The sequence below is a fragment of the Aquila chrysaetos genome, chromosome Z (genome assembly GCF_900496995.4).
Source record: "Aquila chrysaetos chrysaetos chromosome Z, bAquChr1.4, whole genome shotgun sequence".
NCBI lineage: Eukaryota > Metazoa > Chordata > Aves > Accipitriformes > Accipitridae > Aquila > Aquila chrysaetos.
This window is the reverse complement of record NC_044030.1, coordinates 58,766,966-58,779,241: the sequence shown is the minus strand read 5'-3', so window position 1 is coordinate 58,779,241 and position 12,276 is coordinate 58,766,966. Positions and strand designations below refer to the sequence as shown.

The window sequence follows — 12,276 nt, the reverse complement described above, 5'->3', positions numbered from 1 at the left end:
TGACTTGGGATGCATGCACAGTGCTGAAGAAGCTGGGCCATGCCATTGCAAGGCCACCCTCCATGATCTTTGAAAGACTCTGGTGACTGGGAGGGGTTCCTGAGGACTGAAAGAGAGTAAATGCCACTCCTGTCTTTAAGAGAAGAAGGAGGATCTCTGGTGTTACAGGCTGGTCAGCATCATCTCAGTCCCTGGGGAGGAGATGGAGCAACTAATCCCGGAAACCCTTGCCAAACCCATGAAGGACAAGAAGATGGCTGGGAGTAGTCAGGGGAAATGATGCCTAACCAACTTGATGATGTTCTACTATGAGATGACTGGCTCGGTGGTTGAGGGGAGAGCAGTGGATGTCGTTTGCCACGACTTTAGTAAGGCTTTTGACGCCATCTACCATAACATCCTCATAAACAAGCTGACAAAATATGGTTTAGGTAAGTGGACAGTGAGGTGGACTGAAAAGTGGCTGAACAGCCAGGCCCAGAGGGCTGTGGTCAGTGCCACAAAGTCCAGTCACCACCAGTGTGCCCCAGGGGTCAATAATCAAGCCAATACTGCTTAACATCTTCTTTAATGATCTGGATGATGGGCCGGATAAGTGCACCCTCAGCAGTTTTGCAGATGATCCAACACTGGAAAGAGCTGTTGATACACCAGAGGGTTTTGCTGACATTCAGAGGGACCTGCACGGGCTGGAGAGATGGGCCGACAGGAACCTCGTGAAGTTTAGCAAAGGGAAATGCAAAGTCCTGCCCTTGGGGAGGACTAAACCCAGGCACCAATACCTGCTGGGGCCAGTGGGCTGGAAAGCAGCTCCACAGAGGACCTGGGGGTCACATGCTCGACAACAAGTTGACCACTCACCAGCAACTCACCTGCACAGCAAAGATGGACAGTGGCATCCTGGGCTGCCTTAGGAAAAGCATCACCAGCAGGTGGAGGGAAGTGATCTTTTCCCTCTGCTCAGCACTTCTGAGATGCACTTGGAGTGCTGGGTCCAGGCCTGTGTTTCCCAGTACAAAAGAGACATGGACGTACTGGAGTACCTCCAGCAAAGGGCCACAAAGATCAAGGGACTGGAGCATTTGTCATATGACAAGAGGTTGAGATAGCTGGGAGTGTTTAGCCTGGAGAAGAGAAAGCTCAGGAGGGATCTTACTGATTTCTATAAATACCTGATGGGAGCGAAAGAAGAGGATGGAGCCAGGCTCTTCTCAGTGGTGCCCAGTGACAGGACAAGAGGCAATGGGCACAAATGGAAACACATGAAATTCCAGCTGAACCCTCAAGAAAGTTGTTTTTTTTTTTTACTCTGGGAGTGGTCAAACACTTGAACAATTTGCCCAGTGAGCTTTTGGAGTCTCCACCCTTGGAGATAATCAAAACCCAACTGGACATGGTGTCCTGGGTTCAGCTGGGATAGAGTTAATTTTTACAGGAACCTGGGAGGTGGGGGGGGCATAGCCGGGGCAGCTGACCTGAACTAGCCAAGGAGCTATTCCATACCATGTGACATCATGCCCAGTATATATATGGGGAGTGGGCCGGGGGGGAGGGCTCTCCTGCTCTCTCTCTCTCGACTTTCGGTGGGGGAAGTGGCGGAGCGTCGGGTCCCGGGTGGTGAGCAGTTGCACTGTGCATCACTCTTTTTGTATACTGTTTCATTAGTACCGTTGTTGTTACCTTTTTTTTTGTGTTGTCCCTGTAAACTGCCCTTATCTCAACCCTCGAGGTTCCAGGGTTTTTTCTTTTCTCTCCTCCGTCTCCCCCCTATCCCACCGGAGGGGGGCGGGAGGAGTGAGCAAGCAGCTGCGTGGTCCTTTGTTACCGGCTGGGCTGAAACCAAGACACATGGCCCTGGGCAACCTCTCTACCTGACCCTGCTCTGAACTGGGGGATGGACTAGGCAATTCTAGTCCCAGTGGACTAGATGGTCCCTTCCAACCTCAAGGATTCTGTGATCCTGTGGTTCAGGTGAGTACTGCTGCCTTCCAAATTGTCTCTGAACACAATGTGCCTCTCCTCCTGCCACTAACTCTCTTACAGAAGGGCACTTCTCCCTAGTAACCACTTAGCTGTGCTGGCAGGTGAATTTGCAGGTATTTTATGACTTAGCTGAAATCACTTGATGCTGAAGAGCAGATGCTTGGAGCCTGTGTGGTAAAAAGCCACAACCACGCTCCCCCAGGAGACTATGCCAAAAATTTTGTTGCTTCTAGTCACATTGGCACTACACTCTTCTACTGTTTTCAGTAATTCAGTCTCACCTACTGTGTCTTTGTAAACTGTTCAAGTAAGTTACGTCAGAGTCACCAATTCATACTGCTCCAAATTTGCCCTTATTTCCCCCTAGTGTAGACTATTAGTTATCTTAGGTCATGAAAGCAGTTATTACAAAACACTGTCATTAAACAGATGAGATTACAGTCAGTTTTCATTAATACTGAACACTATTACATTATTCTTAGACTATGTTCCCTTCCCACCTTTAATCCCTTTTTCTCTCTTTCCCTCTCGAATCCATTGTTGTGTTATTAGTATTCTTTTATCACATCTCTCTCTTTCCACCTGAATCCAGCAATTTGTCTTCTCCTTATCCTCTCCGCCACCTGCTGCCTCCTTCTCTGTTCCTGGGACCCACCAAGCCCTGTCTTGGTCAGCCCTCTGCTAATGTACCTTGAAATTGTTCTCTGTCTCAGTGGTCTCTCTGAATTCCTCTTTCTCCTCTTCCTCCAGTGTGCTGGGAGTATATCTTTGTATTGCTGGATACAGTAAAACCTGAGGTTTTGGGAAACAGAATTACTATCCAAGTAAATATTAGTGCACAGCTGAACAACATGGGAATCTTGCAATTTCCAGACTTGATAAAACTGCTAATCCAACAATAGCCACAGAAGGGTCTGGGTCTCTGTCATAGTGCCTAGACACTGTGATAAGACAAACAGTATTAATAATAGTTTTCCCTCTGCCAGACGTATGGTCCATTTTTAGAAGCCTTGCATCTTTGTGTAAGTTCATATATGTTGCTCTTTTCCAAGCATTCATCTCTCATGTTAATAAGGAAAAGGCCTCAGAAAAAGGAGTACCCTTTATGAGACTACAGCTACAGTCCTTCCCCAAACACATCAGATATAAAGATATACACTGTACTTCAGCCTGCCAAAGTTTCATTCATCTTCTTGCAGAGAAAAGCAATTAACTGGTGGAAAATACCAGTTGTTACATTGTATCAATCTCACCAGTCATCAAAAATAAGGGATGATGAGTGGATTTGGGGTTAGGCTAGTTCTGGAAGTCTGCTGTTTGACAGCTGTTCAAAACCACACAAAACCAGCCCTTTTCTCCATTTCAGTACACAGACACAACTATTGTTTCTGAAGCCCAGGACAAAGTCTCAGTATTGACATTTTAAAATACATCCTTTGCTCATGACGACTGCCTTCATGAAAGCAGACTGCCATCTACTGCAGCTAGTGCTCTAATGACCTTCTGATAAAAGCACAATTATCCTTCTTCACAGTCCTGATTTGCTCCTCATGAGTCTTCCCACCGCATCCTGAAAGACACCTGGATTCTGTACCTCTTACTTTTCGAAGTGCAAGTCCCAGAAGTTGGGCAAATGGGATACTTGGTACTATAACTAGCTAGTTCACCATGTGATCAATAATTATTTCGTTGTTAGAGAACATGTAAGAGATTTTAGAAGTTCTTGGACTGCCTATCAGAATGTTCTTTCATGTGGCCCAGTAATTTGAATTAAGTGTCATAACCCAGAGTATGTCTATGCTTGACCATGTGTGATCCATTAGTTGGGAGCTTAATAGCCTGCACCTAGAGGAGTTTGATCTATAACAAAAATGATTAGATAAACAAGTTTTCTGTAAAGATGAATATTCTTACATCCAAAACTAGATGTCCAAACTGTGTGTGAATGCCATGTTTGTCTCAAAAAAAAAATCTTTATAAAAAGAACTAAAGCCTTAAAATCTCTTTCAGTTTATGGGAATACTTAATGGTAAGGTAGAATACTACGTGAAAACATTAGTACCTCATTTGTTTAGAGTCAATTAAGTAGATAATGTAGTTGTATTAAAGGCAGTTTTATTAGGATGCTTGAAAGTGCAGTGTGTCTTGTCCACAATTATGTATTAAGACAGAAATACAGCATTACTCTTTATTGTGTACTAAGTGCCATAGCAATTTTTTGACAGAAGTGTTGAAAAAAATCAAAACAAATTTCTTTGCTGCAATATTATATCAATTGCACTAAATTCTGACAACCACAAAGAACTGAAACACACTGCAAAGAGCCAAGTTGCACAAAGCCACCTTGACAAATTGTACAAGTGAACACACTGTTCCCAAGGAAGCAAAGCTTTCAAACAAGTCACATGCATAAAGTGTTTGTGTTCTTCTTCAGAGCACAGTATTGTAGCTAGAACTGCAGTATCATTTCACAAGCAGAAAAATGCTGATGTCCATATCCCCAATATCCTTCTCGGATCTATGCCGGTATGTCTGTTCTCCCTTTGCACTCCCCAACTTTTTATTCCACGATCCACTGTTACAAAGAATCTAACAGAAACTGCATCCAGCTGGTGCATCAGACAAATATTTCTATTTAATTCACTAACATTTGTTTCCATTTCCTCTTGACTACATGCTTCACTTACCACTTTGTGGCAAGTGGAGCATGAGTATTCCAAAGACTTAAAAAACTTCCATAATAACTCCTTCATGAAAAACTGCTGAACTTGCAGTGATTACCTTTCAAACACTGCAAGCACCAATACCATCTCCTGACATGAGGAATATTGCAAAAGACAGCCAGATTCCACACCTGACATTGCTGGAAGGATACAATCAGCTTCTATAGCACAAATGCCTCCCTTTGGAGGAAAAAAACCAGAAAGAGCCAAAAAATCAGGAAAATATAAAGGCACAAGTCACATTGATATGCTTTAAAAGCAGGGGTAAAAAAAAATACGGCATAACCCCTTCTTTGGGAGCATGTGCAGGTGTGTATACAACAGTGCTGCCAGCGTGCATCTGTGAGCAACGGGAGAGACAGGAGAGGAGAGGTCGTGTCAGGTGAGGAAACACACCCTTTGCAAAGCTTAGTATACAGCTCTTATGCCTCAGACATGCTCTGTATACCTCTTCGTAAACAAGCAAGAAGGTGACAAGGATCTCAGACAATATCCACCAAGCATGTCTTTGCTTTGCAACTCCTCCTCCTCCTCTCTCCCTTACTGAAATTTCCCCAACCTTTATCACAGCATTCAAAAACAAGCAGTTTTCCTTTTCTGTCACACTGCTGACAACATTTAAAGGTTAAGGCCTCTTTCTTTGGTTATACTGTTATCTGAAATTAAGATATTGCAGGTAAAACAAAGAAGTCAATACACTATTGTATTTGGAGATCAATGCAAATGAATATGCTTAATATTATATTGAATTTTTCTTCCCACCCTACCTCTATCCCCAAGAAAACTTTTAAAATCATACAAGGCACAAATGGCTAACATGTTTCAGCAAGGTCCTGTCTCTTCCTTGCTGTTCCTCCTTTGGCCCTGGTTTAACAATCTTCCGTGGCTTCAGGTGATGACAGTGGGTCCCTTTCGCCCTGTCCTCTCATGAATCTGAGATATTTTCAGTGCGATTGCTATAAGAGGACTCAGGACAGCCTAAAGAGGAATAAATACATTGAATTACATAAAGCACAAATATCAACAGGCATCTTATATTTATAAATCCCCCTTTTAACTGTAGTATTATATAATAATAGTAAATCATTCAATAAGAATAAACACTGACACAGTTACAATGTCTATATTGTCATACTTGATAGAAAGAAGTATCATGCTGAGCATATGTTTTGTGAACTGTTGCACTGAGTATACCTAAGCTATGCAGAAAAGAGAAACCAGTAAATATACTATACTGATAATGTCTATGTGTGTGGAGCTCTTGTGAAATCTGCTGTACAAAACAACCTAGAAATCACAGAAGTAGAATTATTTCTATTCTGATGAGTGGAAGCCATGCAGATGAGACTTGCTTCCTATACACACTTAAACTGTGAAGCTTAGGGTCAGAAGGTACTGTAACGATTAACTTAACAGAAAACACAGAAGTGTGTTTTGAGTAATACCACCTGTAATTGTATTAAATAGGATAAATTCCAACAAAAGCAGCATGAACTCTCAAGTTTCAGGCTACAGACCTTATTAAATGGCCATATGTACGAAACTGCCCAAATGGGTGAGTGCATGTAACAACTATGATAGTACCATATGAAAACCAAGTAAAATACAATTTTTCAAATGGCAAGTGAATCTTCTCTCAGTTAATTAAATGATATGCAAAGACAAACTGGCAGAGCTAAGTTTTGCATGAGAACAATCTTTTCAGAGAATCACATATTTGTTTACCAAACTAGTAAGGTAATTTTCCAACCCTCAAAGATTTCCCCCTGCTGCCTCATTCAAATAAACTACATTCTGGCTTTAAACCTGTCAGGTTTAAAAATCAAATCAAACAAAACAGTAATTCTGCAGAGCTTAAATTTACAGATATCTTTTTTATAAGCTTAACATAATCAATATTTTGAATCTGTTTCAGCCACCTAACAGTTTCTGACAGTATGGGGTGTTTGCTTTATTTATACAAATGGTCAGACAGTTAAATAAAAAGAGTAAGGAGACAAACTAACTGTGCAAGCAGAGTCATGGAATAACACCATGAATGCCAATGGTGTCAAGCGAGTTTATGATCAAACTTAGTTATGCACAAGTGTGAGCAGTCTGCCATGCTATCTTACAAAAGGCTCCATATTTGTAGACACCTATCTACTGAATAGTCATTAAAGCAGAATACAAGTCCATCAAAGTCAAACATGCTTAGAGAAGATTAATATGTGGAGCACGAATTGGCATCTGTGGGCAAATGCCGCAAAAGTAAATATTAAAATGTGCCAATTTATAAGGTCTGGACCATATCACTCCTTCCCTCCAGCAACATGGATTAAGGAGAACTGAAAGAAGATGAAAGCATCTGAAGTCCCTCTGGCACTCCCCTAAACCTCTTCCTTATTTAATCTAAAAAGCACAGGAAAATTTAAAAAGCAACCCTACTGACCAGCTTTACTTGACCCTGCTTTTTTAAGCAACAAATACACTCTGAAGAGAAAAAAAAAAAAAACAAAACAACCAAAAAACACTACACAATGCTTTGAACAAAACACAGAATCAAATGAGTTAATGTGACACCCATTTACACAAACAATTTAGCTGCTGCTCTTTTGCCAAGTCGTTCCAATTACTACTAAATATTCTACTTGTTACAATCATGGTTCTCAACAGAGCAAGTCCTATTTTAGTTCTGTCCTCTCACATTTCCATTTAACTACACATTCTTCATCCTGCAGCCGTAAAAAAACCAAAAGTGCATTCTCTTTGGAATGGCAAAAGCAGGGCAGAATAACAAGGAACTAGAGCTGTAGATGCCTTTTAAAAACTGCTTTATCTCTGCAATGAATAGTTTACATTTCAGTTGCAAAAGATAAATCCCAGCCAGCAATCATCTATAGTTAATATGACTCTAGAAAGACTTCTGTATCTTAAAGAGATCTTGATTTTAAAATGTTTTTCAAATTATTCTTTCTACTTAAGAAATTGTAAAACTTTACTATTGACATGTCAACTCAGAATGGCAATTGCAATCACTCTGTACATTAATAACACATTTATCTCTTGGAAACTGCTTGGGAGATATGGCATGTTATCCTTTAGATAAAATTTAAGAACTGAAAATTAACAGAACTGACTTAAATCAGAATTTTGCTTTAGTAATAACAGATAGAATTTATACCTCTAAAAAAATAACTGGTAGGAATTATTATTCATACCAGGAAATACATCAAACAAGCAGATATCTAACATAAGGCAAATAAAGATCAAAAGCCCTTTGCTTAGGAATAATCTGTGCCAGAGCTGTCAGAGGTATCATGCCTGCTTGGCTCATGTAGCATTTTTCTCTCTGTGATCTTGCAAGAAAATTCCATAAAACTCCCTTTCTTCTAGTCAAGTTCTCAGACAAGATTTGCCCCATGATGCATCCAGTTTACCAAAGGCTCAGGCAGGGCTGAAATGTCCCTGCTTGCAGGTTAAAAGCTCAGCATGTGTCTAGAGTTTGGCTTTAGAAAATATTTTTCTCAGTATAGGTGGACAAATGCCTTCTATATGTCAAGAAACACCTTGTGAAAACCTACTATGTGTAGCACTTACGCTACAACTTGCCAACTTTCATCAAAAATTCATGCAGTTCTGATGCAAAACCATCTGACTAGACTTTGGCTGGAAAGCTTGTGAATCTTTTCTCTTCAGTCTCTCCCCAAGCCTGCGCTGAATTTCAGTCTTGTTAGGAAAACCAAATGTAGGTGAGTTTTACACAGTCTAGGCATGGACATTTTCCATAGGTCTCAAATTCACTTTTCACAGTCCAATGTAAGTCTCAAAAACAAGTTGCCCATCAGTCTCATCAGTCAGAAGAATTCTGCAGAATTTATCTCGGGAAAATAAAACAAAAAAAACCTCAGAGAATGGTAATGCCCTCGAACAGGATCCAAACATTTTAGTGAACACCAGGTAACTACAACTCTCTTTTACAGTTCTCAAACTTCTGGTCTGTCTTCTCTTACTGTACTGATCCGCATTTTGCATTCAGCATCATGTCCACCAGTGTTATTTTGGGCTCTCTCAGGTTTACATACACCCAAGTGAATGTACAGGGTGGAACACTAGGAACACAGGGTCAATTATTTGTACATATGTCAGTATTTGTAAAACATTAAACACTAAACCATTTGCTCCCTGTATTCTGCAATCGCAGGGAGAGGTAATGGAAGGCCACCTCAATTAGCCAGTCTTAAAAGCATGTCCTACTGGGGACAAAGATCCACCATCAATCGGCTAAACCTTGTGTGACTGTTACACAAGTTACATAGGCATTTAGGCACCTGAATTACTAAAAATCAGAATGACACTTCAGACAGTAATTACTTCAGAACAAACGTTCAGACCTTGCAACAGACTTCTAAGCAGAGCTGCCATAATACTACCTGTTCCAGAAGAATTCACTTCCCTGGAACAATTGTTAATGCCTCAAAATTAAAGAGACATAAACAAGTGGGTTAGTACAGCACGAAGTTGTCAAAGAAGGGCTATAGTGTTTTGGAGCTCTGTAAAAATAGATGATGTACCAAGTGTTTTCTACCTCTGCATCTTCCCTCTCTAAAAACTGCTCTCAAACCCCAAATTATACTCTTCAGCTGCCTTTCTATCAGATTTAGTACCAATTAAAGTAGTTTTCCAGTTCATAAAGGCAGCCTTGAGAAAAACATGCTTGCAGAATGCTTTGAAGTCACCAAAAGCTGTTAAGTGCTAGGTGGTGTTATTGTTATTGTATAAATTAAGATAAGCCTTGACATTTCAGGCATGGGCTAGAAATCCTTTTCTCTCATAACACTTAAATTCATTCTCAGTCCTTCTCTTTTTATCATTTAAACATTACACAGAAGGTTGCTCAGAGAGGTCAGGGTAACTTAGACAGCTCTAACTCCTGGAAAAAGGACACAGAGGAATTGAGAAATAACTCCTTCCTTTCTTAACTCTTCCTGCTCCCATGTCATCTTCCCTTGCTTCATGTGACTGCTTAGAGCTGCTGTTAGCCCTTTGTAACCTGGGCAACAGAATCACTACCACATGAACAAAGGGAAAGAAAAAGAAAGGCAGAAGAGAGGGCAAATCCCCCAAAACATGTTTTGAAGGCCTTACCTATTAGTAGGAGCTTTTCCTTTGGCTATAATGTACTTTAAAGTCAAACCAATACACTTACAAAGCAACACTAAAGTGATGGAAGAGGCACAAAGAATGGACTCCAACAACTACAAAGTGAGTTCAGCACTAAGATCACACAGTCTGGCATCACAGCTGTACCTCCTGCAGGGCTTCTGCCATAAAAGGGCTCAACACACAGCTCAGCTCAGCGTGCCTGCTTGGGTCTTGCATTCCAAAAAACAGAAGTCTTGGTAAAGGTTTATGCTACAACCACCCATCCTAGAAGATCTAAGCAATGTGTATAGCCTGGTTCATTGTGGAACAAACTGGACTGGCTCTGTAACATCCACAGCACCGGTAGTGTTCACTTTACTACCATGAAGCAGCACACACGGCATGGGAAAAAGGAAACTGACATCTCTACTCTTGTGCATGGTCTGTCTGCTAACTCAAACAAAACTACACTAAAGGTCAGGAGGCCAGCTGTTCTGCCCCAAGCAATAGAGGAGGGCAGGTGTAAGGGGTGAAAAGACAGGAAGAAAATGTAAACTGAGTGGGGCATGGAAACATCTACGTTTGCAACAGATTAATTCTTTTCTAGTATATCCAAAGAGCTTTGAGTGAAGATTAGGTTTAATGAACTCATTTCCTTGATTCATGAAATATTTTATAATTACTGTCACATAAGTATTTTTCCTATGTTCCTTCCCAGTTCCAGCTGATTTAAAATTTGTTCACTGTATGACTTTGGGCAGAATCAGAAGCTAAATTACTTGAATAGCACAAACATGCTGTGTTACCTAAGAATGTGATCAAACAGATGGAAATCTCCATATCCCATGTCCCTTCAAAGAAAATCTTATGAATTTTAATAGTAAAGGCAAAACTTTATATGATTTCTCTGGACCGTACTGTATGTTTTAACAGCCAATCAGAGCCACGCTCAAAGATCCAATGCTTCAAAAGTAAACAAAGAGTCAATAATTCTCTAGCAAACTGCACTTGTGCTTAGGGTTCTAAGAATGTCTTGACAGAACCATATAGAAACCTTTAATTTTATCCCTATTAAGTGATATTGGACACAAGGACTTCCGGGTTATTGATTTCAGTTCCCTGCTCTTGTACAAACTCACACTATAAACAATCACTTTATATAATATATATATATATACACATACACAATCATATATAATCATAATCCTTTCATATACCAACCAAGGTATATGAAAATCAGTTTGTTTTTTCCTCTGCTATTTGCCATTCAAAAATTGTTTCAGAAATTCAGTCTTTGATGACCAAGACACTTTTTATAACAATGATTTCTCTTTTAATTGGCATGCCTTTTTGGACAAAAACACAAAGAAACAACTCCTGCCCCAAAATCTTTGCTTGGCTACTGCTAATCTAATGATTCTGTAGCTAACTAGCGCATAGTTCACTAGTCTTTGGCACACTTAATTACAGCATTTGTGATTCACTGCATCCTGTTTAAAGAGTACCTGACACAGACTGCACAGGTCTATGACAACACCTATTTATTGCTGTTGCAATTCACATAATGAACAATAACACACTGTAAACAGAGCTAGTTAGTACATATTCAGAACAATCCAGATTACTCACTACACTATTCCCAGGGCACTTATCCTGCAACAGCAGCACAACCATGCTGTTGAAGGACACATTGGATTTACAAATAAAACAATTCAAAACAACTCTGCATAATGAGTCATTTCTTTCTTGGTCTTTGTGTATGAAACTTCCTGTTTGAATCTTATCCAAGTTCAATAATATATCCAGGTGGCTAGTCAAAGGACAAGAAGATATGTGTCAGGATCTGCAAACAACAATGATTTGATCTACAAAATGAGGTTATAATTGAGCCTAAAGGTCAATAAACTCTTACTTTAGTACTTCATGCCCATTGAACGTATCTCTAGATTTTCCATCTGTGTTAAATTTAGCACAGCTAATAACTCCATTAACTTTAAAAAAAGGTACATGCCAATGCATAAAGGTCCAAGATGTTAGATAAAAGTCTGTCATTTGTTATAACAAACTGAACTTCCTGAAATTGCTAGATGCATACCTATTTGATTGGTTAAAACCAAAGAAATTGTCTTTCTAAGGAAATCTTCCAAGTTAGCTGGAAAGCAATTTTCTCAGGAATGCACAGTGATGAGGGGCATCACCAGTGACAAGGAGCATCAACGCAGCGGTCTTCCATTTGAAGGGGAACATTCCAGTTTTAGAAAAGCATTGGGCATTGTTTTTAAGACTTTGTTTTGGAACTAGATTGCATCACCACTATAAATTACATAATTTTAAAATGCTTACATTGAATTGTTTTTAATATACTTTGCACGGAGCATGATGGTCATTTTTCTTTATTGCTCCTGATTTTCACTCCTGTTGATACTGGCTTATAGGAAGAACTGAA

General features: G+C 40.1%; 1 protein-coding gene across 1 annotated transcript in view; it reads right to left on the bottom strand.

Annotated features, from left to right (window-relative positions):
* Positions 1-4,081: 4,081 nt before the first annotated feature.
* Positions 4,082-12,276, bottom strand: part of PGM5 (phosphoglucomutase 5) — a 77,434-nt gene continuing 69,239 nt past the window's right edge. Inside the window, exon 11 of the mRNA XM_030005534.1 lies at positions 4,082-5,684. Within this exon, the coding sequence (XP_029861394.1) occupies positions 5,595-5,684 (90 nt within the window). The 3' untranslated portion in view covers positions 4,082-5,594. The remainder of the gene's footprint in view (positions 5,685-12,276) is intronic.